Source organism: Heptranchias perlo, chromosome 32 (genome assembly GCF_035084215.1).
Source record: "Heptranchias perlo isolate sHepPer1 chromosome 32, sHepPer1.hap1, whole genome shotgun sequence".
Lineage (NCBI taxonomy): Eukaryota > Metazoa > Chordata > Chondrichthyes > Hexanchiformes > Hexanchidae > Heptranchias > Heptranchias perlo.
The window spans coordinates 20,667,537-20,681,911 of record NC_090356.1 but is presented as its reverse complement, the minus strand read 5'-3'; the positions used below and the strand labels follow the sequence as shown (position 1 = coordinate 20,681,911).

Genomic DNA, 14,375 nt, shown 5'->3' with positions numbered 1-14,375 from the left:
CATATCTATGACAGGTGAAAGTCCCATGCTCCCAGAAATACACCCCAATCAATGGGGGGGTGGACAGGCCTATATGAAAGTGTAAACCTTTGGCACTAGTCAATTCATTTATGCCGTACTACCCATTCAGCATTGTCTTGGAGCATTAGTAGAAGTCCAGTTTGCTTATTTTATGGAACCAGGGGCAAGCAATTGGCATGGAGCTGCCGTAAATTCAAACAAACTGGCTTTCTGATTATTCTGTTGACACAGCATAGAGTGCCAGTGCAACTAATTACGCACAACTTACATACTCCAGTCGTTTCTGTTTCCTTCTGTTTGTGTGACCTCGTCTCACCTACAAGTCCTTGGCATGTCGTGCCCTGGTACTTAAACACGAATTCATTTGGAGCTAGGATTACCATATGAGCAGGCTAACCAGCAATGTTAAGCCTCCATTCCTCGATCATACAGGAAATTACACCCAGATCTTCTCTAGAATTTCACAAGCAATCAGATGTAAATCAACTCCCTGCCGATCTGTGAAATTATTTATATGATTATCTCAGTGCGATCACTTTCCCAGTCGTCTCCTCTCACTTACTGCCCCAACACACAGAATGGAAAAATTAGCATTTAAATTGTTTTCTCCCGAGATTAATTTCCCTGGATGTAAACCACGAAATCATAGAATCATAGACTCTTATAGCACAGAAGGCGGCCATTCCACCCATTGTTCCTGAGCCAGCCTTTGAAAGAGCTATCCAATTAGTCCCATTCCCCTGCTCTTTCCCCATAGCCCTGCAATTTTTTCCTTTTCAAGTATATATCCAATTCCCTTTTGATCAAACACAAAGTAAGGGTTCTGTCAAGTTGAAGTATCTCGGACACTACTCATGGTCTTTTCTACACAATAGTCTTAAGTGACTAGTATCAGCTTGGCTTAGTTGGTAATACTCTCTTACCTCTGCGTCAGAAGGTTGGAGACTCAATCCCCATTCCAGGACTTGAGCATATAATCTAGTCTGAAATTTCAAAGCAGTACCAAGGGAATGCTACATTGTCTTTTCAATGAGATGTTATACTGAGGTGTTGTTTGCCTGTTCAGATGGACATAAAAGATCCCATCGCACTTTTGAAGAAAAGTAGCGTGTTCAAGCCAACATTCCTCCCTCAACCACATCACCAATTGTGGATTAACTAGTTGTTCATCTCATTGCTGTTTGATAGGACCTTGCTGTGGGCTGCCATGTTTATCTACACAACAACAGTAACTACACTTCAAAAATACTTTGTTGGTTATAAAGCACTTTGAGATGTCCCGAATATGTGAAAGGTGCTATATAAATGTGCATTCTTTAAAGTATTTCTATCCTCGTTGGGGTGTTGTTTCAGTTAACTAAATATTGCCCACTCCATTTTAATGAGTAGATAACCTTATTACACATGTGGCTCCCTCCCTTTTAATTTTTTCCTCAGCTCCCCGGAAGATATGAGGAGATTTTCTTCCTCATTTCCAGGCACAGCGAAGAGGAAATGGGGGCGAAGACCCTTTGGGTCAAATCTCCACCCCCACACTGCTGCCCCGGGATTTCCTGGGCTTCCCCAAAGCAGTGTCACTCGGTCTGTGCCTGTAATTAGGTGTGTAAATGAGTCAAGAAGGGGTGACCCTCATTCTCCTGTGCGTCTGCCCATTGGGCTCCCAAGCGCAACGATGCCTGAAGATACTCGGCAGTGGGGTTTGTCCAGCGTTGCTATGGTGCTGGGAGCAGGGGACGGGGAACCCGGCAATTTTTATGATTGCTGAGCCTTTGCAATCGATCACACAGCAATGAATGGACTGCGCTGGAGAAATATTTGATCCGTTTGTCAAGCAGCGGGGAGGCTGCTTGCACCACAGAGGCCTATCACGGCAAAACTCTGGAGCCTGCCTCTAACATGGTAATGACCCCAAGGGGTCAGAAGGTCGGCCTGGGTCAGGGCTGCACCTCTGTGGCAGGCGGAAGTCCCGTCACAACAGAGTTGCACCCCAACTTTCAAATGTGGAAGATTTAGGCTATTCAGCAATGGTGGTGGGGGGGGCACCAAGCTGAGTCCAAACCCACCCTCACTCGACATCTGCACACCTGGGGGGGGGGTCATAAGATAATGATCAGCGGTGCGCACTCTCACTGAACCCAATTACAGTTCCCCATCACCTCTTGGTTAGTGTATCCCGTATTAATAGAAATAGGTTTTTCTTATAATTATTTCCTTCGGGTGAATTTCTGCACTCATTGAACTGAGAATTATTGATACTGAAGAACAGAACATTTTCCACAATATTTCTCTTCCAGTTCAAGCAGACCAAGGGCTGATAGAAAAATGTCACCGCCCGCCTGCAGATGGCAGATGGATTGTTGGGCATTCCTTTTCTGAATATTACACCGGGGTGACTTTAATATTTGTTTTTTGTTTTCTTCCGGTAACTTATTCATGTTTGTCACTTGCTACTTACTGGTTCCTGAGCATTAGCACTCTGTCCCTCAGCAACTGCACTGTCTGGTCACCATACTAAAATACACTGATGCATGGAAAAGTATTCAAAGTGGAGAGGCAAAGGATGTCTCGGGGAGCTAGGAAAAGAGGCTTGAAAAAATGTGAACCTCACCTCACTGCAAGAAAGATAATTCAGCAGAGAACATGATTCAGGATTTTAAAGTGTGCACTGAAGTTCTTTTTTGCTCAAGAATGAGGAAATATGAATCCAAGCTGAGGAAACCTTGAATGAACTGTAACTTAAGAAGTGACTACATAAGTGCCTGATTTAGCGAGGAGTAGACAGATACAGCGTCAGTGCCACAGCAGGAAGGAGAGGACATTTGGAGAGGACTGCTCTTGTTGGTAAATACAGTGTTGTGTTGTTGAGCTACAAAATTAACTTGCATTTATATAGCACCCTTCACATCCTCGGTGCATCTCAAAGAGCTTCACAGCCAATGACTTACTTTTGAAGTCCATTCACTACTGGTATGTAGGCAAATGCAGCAGCCAATGTGCACACAGCAAGGTCCCACAAACACCAAGACAAGAATGACCAGTTAATCTGTTTTTGGCACTGTTGGTTTTGGGCAGAATGTTGGCCAGGACACCAGGGGAACTTCCTGCTCTTCTTCAAATAATGCCCTGGGATATTTTATGACCACTTGAGCAGGTAGACTGGGCATTAGTCTAATATCTCATCTGAATGAAGACACTACCAACAATCCAACACTCCCTCAGTACTGCACTGAAGTCTCAGCCTAGATAACATTTGCGAGTCCTTCTGATTCAATAAAAGTGCTAACAATTGAGCCAAACTGACACTAGAAAACTGGAAAAGTACTAGGTTCAATCCTGGATCTGTGATGAGTTAGCTAATATTGTCATTAAGAGAGCTACAATTGGCCTCAGTGCCCATAGGTTAGGGAAAGGAAAAAACAGCTAATATTTACACTTCTGATTGCTACGCAGTGAGCCCCACTGGAACTGAGAAGGTGTTGACATCGGTTAATGGCAGGATCAGATTTGGCTATGATATCATCCATGGTCAAACAGTCTACCAATACCCAATATCCAGGTTCATGCATGACAAATAGCCACATGGGCAAGTACAGGAGGACGGGTGGCATCCATGGAACTGTACGCCAGCATAAGTGTACCTCAATGTCTTTAGCTAAGGAAGGGGAAGAAATTAGGAGGAAAAAACTGGTCTAAAGGAGACCTGGACCTAAGCGAACAATTAGGCTAGTCTCATTTTAATCTGCTATGTTCTTATGAGGTGTCCCAAGAGCCCATGAGAGGTTAAAGAAAAGAGAACCTGCCAGGGCATAGTGATATCTGAACTAGTAAGCCGTTAATATTTATACTAAGGTACTTCCTATTCCCATGTCACCGATGTCATAATGGAATACTTCCTGGTTAAGCCAATTATGTCATAACAGGATTCTCCATGTTGCTAAGTAACTGATGTCATGATGAAATACTACCTGTTAATAAGCCAATGATGTCATAACATGATACATCTTGTTAAATAACTGATGTCATAATATAATGCTCCCTGTTGCTAACCCAATAATGTCATAATTGAATGCTCTTTGTTGCTAAGCTACTAACATATAACAGGTTAGTTTTTATTGTTAAGCCAATAATGTCATAATTGGATATTCTTTGTTGCTAAGCAACTAACATCCTAATAGGAGAGTTCTTATTGTTAAGCCAACGAGGTTGTAAAGACTTATTATTTGAATTTCTTCTGGCTGTAATGAGTTACAATTTTCCGACTTGTGAACTTGAATTTAAGTTAATTCCCTATAATAGATGAAATAAGCTGCCTGTTTAATGCCAGACAGTTGGCCTGTTCAAAAAGTGCTGCCAATACCCTCTGTGGCCATTCACAAGGAGGCTCAATGGACCTTCCAGGCTTGACTACCCAGGTGTGACATTTAGGAAGGGAGGAAGGGAAAAAATTAGCAAAAAATAGTTAAAGGGAGAGGTAATAAGAATTATCAATCAGTACTCATGTTACTCTTAAAGAAAGAACTTGCATTTATATAACCCCATACATGACCTCAGGATGTCCCAAAGTGCTTCGTAGTCAATAGTCAGGTAGGAAATGCAGCAGGCAATTTGCAAAGAGCAAGGTCACACAAACAACAATGAAAGGATGAATGTTGACCAGGACACTGGGAGAGGTCCGCCACACTTCTTCGAACCTTTTCCATCTACCTAAGAGGACAGATGGGGTCTCGGTTTAATGTTTCAGCTGAAATACGGCATCTCTGTCCTGCACTGAAGTGTTAGCCTGCATTATGGGCTCAAGGGAGGTAATTTTAACTTATCTCGCCCGGCGGGAAACTGACGGGATCGGTGTGGCCGCCCTTTTTACTCCCTGCTTTACTTCCACTGAAGTCAAAGGAAAGTAAAACTGTCGGGATGGGAAATGGGCAGCAGATCTGATCAGTTTAGAGTGGAGCTGGAACCCATAACCTTCACACTCAAGGGTTAGAGTGCCACTGAGCCAAGACTGATACCTTCTGATTTAACCCCTTCCAACTGATATTCTAATCATTATTTGAAAAAGCCTCTCCTTTGATGCCAGCAATTGTAGTTATTGCTGTTCAACTCTGAACGGGTTGTGAGGGTGTTGATGTGATGTCATTCTGAGAAAAGATACCATGTTCCATTCCCATTGCACGACTGCCCCCCTGCTATCAAGCTACAGCTCAGCAATCCCACTGATCTGCGGGAGAGCAGACTGCAGGACATCTGTGATGTGATTGAAGCCCCTAACCATTTGGTCTCGCTGCCTGTCCAAAACAGAGGAGATGGTGCAGCCCAGAGCCTGCATGGGGCCAGTATGCAAGAAGAGTTTGTGTGGGTTAGTATGTGCCCTGTCAAATGGTTTTGAATGGGTTTGAAGCAGCTTAGCATAGTGTGAATGCTGACAGGTAGAAACAGCAACTGTGGGCAAAAGCGAGAAGATGTTGTGAGGGCAGTCGCAGTGTGTGAGTGGAAGCAGAAGGATGTGTAGAAAACTGCCCCATTGTAGTTATAGGAGGGTCTTGGGAAACAAGTGACACAAGGATCGAAAGTGCTGAAACTAAAGTATGGTGTTAAGGGCTATACAGAGAAAAAGAGAGGTGTGAAGAGGAGTCTAACTTTGGCTGTCCTGGTAAGGTCATTAAATTTCTTCCTGTGCTGCAGCCAGCTTCTAGGAACTATGTTGCTGGCATTGATCTGCCAACCCAGCCACCTCTCTCTATGGCTGTTGACTAATTTGCCGGAGCACCAATCATCCAACTGAAGGAAAGTGGATCTCCATCCTGTTCTTCACTTGCTCCACGAGGACCTTCATGGCTGTTTCTGAGAATGGGGGTGCCCTTGCCAATATCATTCTGTAGTCACGCATTGTCCACTGATCACCTTTGCAAAGTGCACCCCCCCTTTAAGAGCTGCGGGTTGCCTTTAAGTGGCAGCAGGCCCGCCATATTTTCCACCCACTGATATGGCAAGTTGACTCTAAGCAGTGCAATTAGCGCTGGCAGCTCGTCTCTTGTAGTTAAGTGAAGCCTGACCACCAAAATTGATCAGGCCTTCTGCTGACGTTATCAGGTCACTCGCCCATCACATGCCCGATCTGCGACAGAGATGAAAATCAACCGAGAGTGCAAATTCAGAAAGATACCCTTTGGGTACAAAGAGTGTTTGATTCTCTCACCCAAGAAGCACAGAGAAAATTTGCCCATCTCTAATAGATTGAAAGTCTTGTGTACACTTTGTTGATAGCGCCCCTGTTGTTAGTAAACAGTGTATCTTCTGTGAGAAATGCCATGGGAGGCCTACAAGTGTATATAAAATCCTGGAGGTGAAAGAACCAGCTTTAACCAGCAATTCCCTAGATTACCTAGAACCAAGCCGGGTAAATGGAATTGAGATACAGATCAGCCATGATCTAATTGAATGGCGGAACAGGTTTGAGGGGCTGAATGGCCTACTCCTGTTCCTAAGTTCAAGCAAATGTAAGTCAAGCTCACTGGGCCTCACAGACCTGAATTAGAAAAACAAAATCTTTTTAATATTTTCATTTTTAACAACAGAGGCATATATCTTACTACTTAATATATTACATCATAATGTGCAACTTTATATTTAAGTAAAAACATTTCTTCTTTGCCAATGAAAAACGTGGGAAAAAAATGATTGACAGTGTTCTTTTGGTGTCCGTTTCTTGCTATTAATTATCCTCATCATCATCATCATCATCATCTTCCTTGAATAATCCCAGTCTCTGGAAACATTGAACTATATTGGCCAAGAAGAAGCTTGTTGTAATGGCAGTGAGGGACACACAAACCCCAGAGAAAATGATAATCAGGTAGTCAGTCAGAGTCAGCGAGAACTCACACTCAATGAAGCTGTTGTCAGATAACTCGTTGAGTGTGATCTTCCTCATATCCATGGGCAAGGAGCACTGGATTGCATCAAGGCCTTGAAGAAATGAACATAAATATTTTTAATAGTAAGCAAAGGCCATCAGACCCATCAGAACTGGCCCTCAATCCCCTGTCCCTCCAGAAGTGCCCAGGCTGTCTGGTATGTCTGGGCACGGCACCTCCCCCATTTTCTGACCTTCCTCCCACTGGAATTCCGCTGAGTTTGCATCAAAACAATCACGGAATTTCCACCCACGTGTCTTCTTGAGAAGAGGAAATTGGGACCAAAAAAAATGGGAAATTGACACTTAATCAACTTAGGTGGCCAATAAAGTGTGAAATATCCTGGGAAAGGACAGGTTAGGGGATGGTGAGTAATATTCAAAGTTTAACCAGCTCTCACCTTGTTGCATTGATAAACAGATTGCCATGTGAAGGCTGATAGAACCAGTGAGCTTGGCTAGTGTTTAACAACCATGCCATTCTGCATTGTTCTGGAGTATATACAGATAGTCCTGGTGCAGTTTTCCAGGGATTCTCACTCGTAATGCTGGCAAAGTGGTGATGACAGTATAACTCAAATCAGTGAGCTCTGCATTGCTCTAAGCAGGTACCCATCTTGCATCAGTACCAATAGCATGACATCATCATTAAATTGATCATAAACTTCACTGTTTCTGGGTAAATAATTATATTTGCAGCTTCGGTTGCTTATGAAGAATACGAACCATGGGAATAATAAGTGGGAAATGTGGCAGAAGTACTGGGGAAAATCTCTCTCCATTGGCATCTGTACATTAAGGGGTTAAAGACATCTCATTCAGTGAAAGCAGATCTGCTACCAAGTGTTGACTGATCCTTGCTTGCATCTAATTCTGATATTTTCCAATGTGAACACACAAAGCTTGGGGTTAGGAGAATCACATTCAGTGGAAAATAAACTAGTGCATTGTTCCCAACATTAGATGCTCCAAACACCCGGAACATGGAAACAGGAAAGGAGTATTTTCGTTGATTAACTCTGTCACCTTGTCCAACACCTTTGCTGGTGATCTGTCAACGATAGCTATGGGTTTAATGATTAGTTAATGAATAAACCTACCAGTGAGGCTCTCTGGATGCTGAGCCAGATTAAGAATTCTTGGAGCCCTAAGTAGCTTCCAGGCCTCTCCGCACCCCCCACCCCAATATGTGTAACCAAATATGAGAAAAGAGAGCTTTAGAGACACTACCTAGAGTAATTAGAGTAGGTGCTTTGCTGCTCTACATTAACACCTGCCATAGAGTTTAATCTGAATATCCACATTCTCAGTTTAACCTGTTACCAGCCAGCACACATACATTAACATAACATATTACATTTAAAGTGAGATAGCAGAAAGCTGTGTCCTATAAAACTACAAGTTATACCTACCTTTACTTCACAACAGAAGGTACTTAACCTGCAGAGCAACAGGGAGAGAAAAGAATAGATCCTGATCACTGGAGCACAGCAGCAGTTTTCCTGAAACTGGGAGTGAGAAGGGTTGGGCACCAGAAGCTGTCGTGCCTTTCCTGCAACAAGTTCCGACAACCGCGGGGCGGGCGCAAACCACAGGCGCGATGAGAAAAGTCCCGGGTTGCTCGCTTGCAGCAGTGCCCGGGAGATCACGGGGTCCCATTTTTGGCTGGGGCCCCTGAAGGCCTGTGGGTCAATACGCCCCTGTCTGGATGGCTTAGCGAATGACTGGTTTAGTACAGACGGATACAGGCAATCTTGACCTGTGCTGAGTTAGTAGGTTTGGGTGCGAGAGGGAGGAAAAGTCAGCCAGGGTTGCCCCCACTGATGGCTATCCAGTGACCCCTGCCAGAATGTGTCAGTGTGTGGGCATCAGGTGAAGGAAAGAGTAAACCTGCATTTGATGTCCCCCATGGTCAAGTAGCTAACTGACCCTCACTATCTAGGTTCACACATGAAGAATGGTCACTTGGACCAGTACCAGAGGGCAGCGGGTTTAGTTACCTTTAATACCCTTGCCTAACAAAAGTCTATTAATCTCAGTGTTGAAATTTTCTATTGGCCCCCAGCCTCAACAGCTTTTTGGGGGAGAGAGTTCCAGATTTCCACTACCGTTTGTGTGAAGTGCTTCCTGACATCAGCCCTGAACGGCCTAGATCTAATTTTAAGGTTGTGCCCCCTTGTTCTGGACTCCCCCACCAGAGGAAATAGTTTCTTTCTATCTATCCTATCAACTCCTTTAATCATCTTAAGCACCTCAATATAGCATCTTATTACACTCGCAGAGCATGACAGAGCACTCCACAGCCACTGAATTACTTTTTAAATGCAATCACTGTTGTTATGTAGGCAAACATGGCTGCAATTGCACACAGCATGATCCCACAAAGAGCAAATAAGATGAAAGATGAGTTAAACTATAGTTTGTTGGTGGTTGAAGATTGAATGTTGGCCAGGACACCAGAACTTCCCGATCGTCTTCCAAAAGTGACATGACATTTTTTATGTCCATCTGAATGGGCCTGAGTTTAACATCTCATCCAAAGGACAGCACCTCTGACAGTGCAGCACTCCCTCAGTACTGCATTGAGGAATCAACCTATGTTTAGTGCAACCTACCCGCAACCTTCTAACTCAGAGAAAGAGTGCTACCAAATGAGCCGAGTAGATCATTTTTTTAAACAATCATATTTCCCTTCATGTTTCTATAGAGCTTTCACTGTCTGGTGCGCAACCAGGGAGCAAGATGGCTGGTTGGGGAAATGGAAAACTGTGCTATTGGTGCAGTAAGGGGTGCTGTTCTGAGGTTGAGGCTGAGGCGCTCAGTTGGAGCTGTGTGGAGGGAGCTTTACTCTGCATGCGGCTGTTTGGCAGTGTATGTTGTCGACAGCGGGTGTGTGAAATGGGAAGGTCCTCAGGTCCCCAGCACTAACATCCCTCACCTTGATCAACACAACAAAGCAATAATAAGGTCATTTATCTCTTCACTGAGTATCTGGTCAGAATGTATTCCTTGTGTACACTCTCATCGAGTTAAGTGACCCTATTCTCACTCATCCAAGCATCAATCCATTAACTGTTCAGCTAAACGGGTCAGTTTAATACCTCATTATTCATTAACTACTGTTGTCTGGACAAGATAAGTGCTCTCATGCTGTCATTACTGTGCTTTTTGTTATTGGAACTATTAAACCACAGTCCACTTATTTTCCACTTTATTCTAGGATGTTGTCTTTCTGCTCTCCGGGAGCTTCATACTGTGTGAGTGTTTGCAAACTAGTGAGTAACATTCCACGGTCTGACAGCTCAGTTGTTTAGAACAGCGAGTAGCTTAGCCACACAGACCGAGAGAGTCCAAAGTTTGCTCTCTGCCTTGGTTTGAATTAGTTAGTTGCACCCAGGGCAGCAGTGGGATTGCTACAATTAGCCTCAGCACCGGGGGGTTCCTGCTCCTGGTCACTATCCAGTAACTCCTGCTAGAAAAATGTGGATGTCAGGTGAGGCGAGGATTGTGTTGCGATGCCCCCTTAGTTGAATACTCTTTCAACAGTCAAGGGCTGAAATTGGTCTTCGGCAAAAATGAAAAAGGGGCTGACAGCGAATCAGTAGCCCGTGTTATAACAGCCTGATTTTCTTTTCCACTGGCTTTAGGGGACGGGTAAATCGAGCTGCCAACTCGTTATCAGCCCGTTTTGTGCTATTGTCATTGACCAGTTTCACCCCCAGAATCTCTCTGTCATCTCTAACTCCCTCGCTTTATTCTAAAGATCCCACAACAGTAACCATTACCAAATACCTTTAACCCTTCACAATAAGCAGACAGCAATTAGTACAACATAATTTTTGTAATTGCTCCCCACTCTAATTTTATCCCATCTCAGGACATCAAAAGGAGACATGTTACCAAAGTATCCTCACTTAATGCTGCTCCTCAAGCCTCTCCTCACATTCCCAGTTATGTATACCCAATTTTATTCCTAAGAACATCAGCCTCTTGCTATTTTGGGATGGACAGGAGTAAAGTGAATGCTTGGAAAACCATGGAGGAAGCTGAGCTGGGGCGGTGGGAATTACACATTACAGACAGAAATTGTATAACAATCAGGAACCACAATGTTGCCCCATATTCTCTTATCCTGTTTGATTTATCTCTTTAAAACAAAAACATTTCCCCTTCAATTTTCTCCACTCCTCACCTGTAGGTACTGGGATACTGTTCCATGGGCACTAGCCATCCTCTGGTATCTCACCCAAATGTCCATTCTTCGTATGTGAGCCTAGACAGCGAGCATCAACAGGCTGATCGACCGGGGATTGCACCACAGTTTAGCCTGATCCTGTTCGTGCCCGGCACTCACACACACGTGCCCTTTCCAGCAGGTCACCGGATAGCAATCAGGAGTGGCAACTCTGGCTGATCTTTTTTCCCTTCCCTGGCCCAGGGCAGCTGAGGGTAATTCTATCGCCCTACTTGGACAGGTAACTGTGGAGCCGTACTCCAGCAGGAGTCAGTGTCCCTGGATTGGGGGGAGAGACGGCTAATATCCACGCATACCCACACGTCCAGCAAGGGGGGTCAGTGAATAGCGAGAAAGAAGCGGACAAAAGACAAAGTCCTGGAACTCCTATTAATCCTATTCAAATCTAGCAAAAATGTTCAACTTTAACCCTCTGTCTCACCTCTTCAAAGCACCTGTACAGACCTTAAGAAGCCAAACCAGCTGCTGCACTGGGCAGTATCGCACTTTCATTCACTTTCTGAATTGAGTTGAAGACCTCACAGGCTGGACCGGAAGGATAACGACAAGTCGGTGGCTTAATAAGTGCACAGCCAACCCGATGTGACTGAACTTTGCAGACAAACAAGAACCTGTTTCAATCCCCTGAAGATGCTGGGATACATTTTCGTGGACACCGAAAGATAGCCTGAAACCTCATCAAAGTGCCATTCTCCACACGTGAGCCTAGGCGTTGAGAATAAGCAGGCTGTTTTACCATGGGAGGCATCACCGCTGAGCCTGCTCCTGTCCTCAATGGTCGCATAATCAGTATTGGCCAATGAGTTTGTTCAAAAAGGACACATACCAATTTTTCTTAGTGTTTTTCCTTATAGAATCAAGGCGGGTAGTTGGAGGTAAGATGCAGATCAGCCATGGTCTAACTGAATGCCAGAACAGGCGCAAGGGGCTGAATGGCCTACTTCTGTTCCTATGTTCCTAATGTTCACACGCACACACACACAATTCCAGCAGGGGTAGGTGAATCAACAGGAACCCTGACCGCAACCCCACCTCCACCCAGGGGTGCTGTGACCAATTATAGCAGCCCTACTGCCACCCTGGCAGAGACCAGCTACCTCAGCATAGAATTGGGATCTAACCTGAACCTTCTGGCTCAGCTGTTCAACCCTGGGCTATCTGGGGAGCCCTAAAAGAAAACGTCAGGAACTTGACCTGGTAAAGTTAGTGAGAGCTCAGTTTTCCTCATTCCTAACCTCCACCCCCACCCCATCTCACAAAGACATGAACTCACACACGTACAAAATTGCTTTCAATAACTTTTTTTAAAAAAACATTTAAATAACAATTTGATTTCCGTCAGAGCACAGTAATACTTTAGTAAATGTTAATCCGTTAACATCAATTTCCGTTATGTTGCCTATTCCTGGTCCCTACTACTGATGAGTATTTTCTGCCCTCCTCTGAAGGTGCTGCGGACTCCTGGTTGGGTCATGAGTTCTGCAGGAGCCGGAGACCCTCCAGTATTGAGCCCATGTGGTCGTTCTTCCTGACTGAGCCTAGATGGTGGAGTTGCTCGACCATCTCATCCTAACACGATCCCGTCCTCATCTGATGTCCCCACATCTGTACTTTCCAGCAGGAGTCACCAGACAGCGATATGTAGCGGGAATCGTGGCTGAATTTACCCTTGTCTAGCCCAGGGAAACAGAGATGAATTCCCACTGATCCCCGCCTCTGATTAACTGGATTTTAAACCCAATATAAGTTTTTATTCATGCTGCATTTTACTCTAGCCAATGTTGAAAAATGCCTGATTGGATCCTCATTACTGAAAGACGCACGAATGTTTTGTTTTGCATGTACTGTACCAGTAGCAGTGACAGTGAATCACCGGACGGCACTGACCTGTAGGAAGAACTTCTGCATTGTCTCTCAGCCAGAAGAACAGATTAGCGAAAGTACAGTTACAGAGCCAAGGGTTGCCCTCCAGCCGCACAGTCCGGAGGGACGGTAAGGAACTGAGGGCGGCGACACTCAGAGCCTCCAGCGCGTTGTCGTTGAGCTCCAACACTTGGAGGGAGCTCAAACTCTGGAAGGCTTCCTTGTCCACCCGCTCCAGGTTCGGATTGTTCCCCAGGCGTAACATGATCAGCCTGTGTGCTGAGCTGAACGCACCTGAGCTCAGCTGGGAGAAGTTGTTGTAGCTCAAGTCTAAAAAGATCAGCTTCGTGGTGCTGAAGGTTCCTTTGCTGATGGAGGAGAGAGAGTTGTTGCTGAGGTCCAGGTAAACCAGGTCTCCGTAGTACATGAAGAAATCAGCCGGTATCTCTTGGATTTGATTGTCGCTCATCAGGACCTTCCTGACAACCAGAGAGAAGGCAAAGGCAGACAGATCGGAGAGTCCCAAGTCCCTGCAGTCTATCGTGTGAGTGTCCTTACAGACGCAGCCTTCGGGGCAAGGTGTCCCCAGGGGTAGGAAGAAGAGGACCAAAGACAACAGGCAGAGCGGAGGGCATGAGCGCATGGCAGAGGAGATCGGAACGGTGGCTGCTGAGGTGGCAGAGGCATGCTGAGGGAATGCAGAGACTGAACGCATGGCGTAAGTGAAATCGAATAGCAGTGCTTGGATCAGATAGCACCGACACGGGGAGCTGGAGGGAGGAGGGAACTGGGAGTTACCGTCAGGAGAAATAAAACAGTAAATCTGATGGATCTTTCCATTCCACAGGGAAAAGGCTGCATTAGCACATTCTAATGTCCCAGCTTTATAACAGAAACATTATACAATGAAATCCTCTCACTTGATTAATATATATTATAATTACTGTAGGGTTTTGCATTGATATGTCTATTACTAATCAATAATTATTATTAATACACACAAGATTAAAAAAAGAAAGATTTGCATTTATGTAATGCTTTTCCCGACCTCAGGATATCACAAAGTGCTTTACTTTTGAACTACAGTCACTGTTGTAGGAAACGTGGCAGTTAATGTGTGCACAGCAAGATCCCACAAACAGCAATGTGCTAATGACCAGATAATCTGTTTTGGTGATGTTGGCTGAGGGATAAATATTGGCCGGGTCACCGGGGAGAAAAGAAGCAAAAAAGTAACTCAGTAAAGCCACTGCCTGATGTGGCATTAAGCAACACTTTGCATTTATATAATGCCATTCCCAGAATGATATTCCCCCAGCTGTT

At 44.8% G+C, this 14,375-nt stretch overlaps 1 protein-coding gene across 1 annotated transcript; it reads right to left on the bottom strand.

The window, feature by feature from the left end:
- Positions 1-6,639: 6,639 nt before the first annotated feature.
- Positions 6,640-13,746, bottom strand: lrrc38b (leucine rich repeat containing 38b). Its single transcript, XM_067970111.1, has 2 exons — positions 13,077-13,746; positions 6,640-6,987 (listed from the first exon to the last, which is right to left on the bottom strand). The coding sequence occupies exons 1-2, from the start codon at positions 13,693-13,695 to the stop codon at positions 6,734-6,736; spliced, it is 873 nt and encodes a 290-aa protein (XP_067826212.1). The 5' UTR covers positions 13,696-13,746; the 3' UTR covers positions 6,640-6,733.
- Between the last annotated feature and the right edge of the window lie 629 nt (positions 13,747-14,375).

Coding starts and splice junctions, on each gene's coding strand:
- lrrc38b (XM_067970111.1), bottom strand. CDS start 13,695: ATGCGCTCATGCCCTCCGCTCTGCCTGTTGTCTTTGGTCCTCTTCTTC. Junction 6,988..13,076: donor TGCAGAAGTTCTTCCTACAG/GTCAGTGCCGTC, acceptor CATTTCTTCAAG/GCCTTGATGCAATCCAGTGC.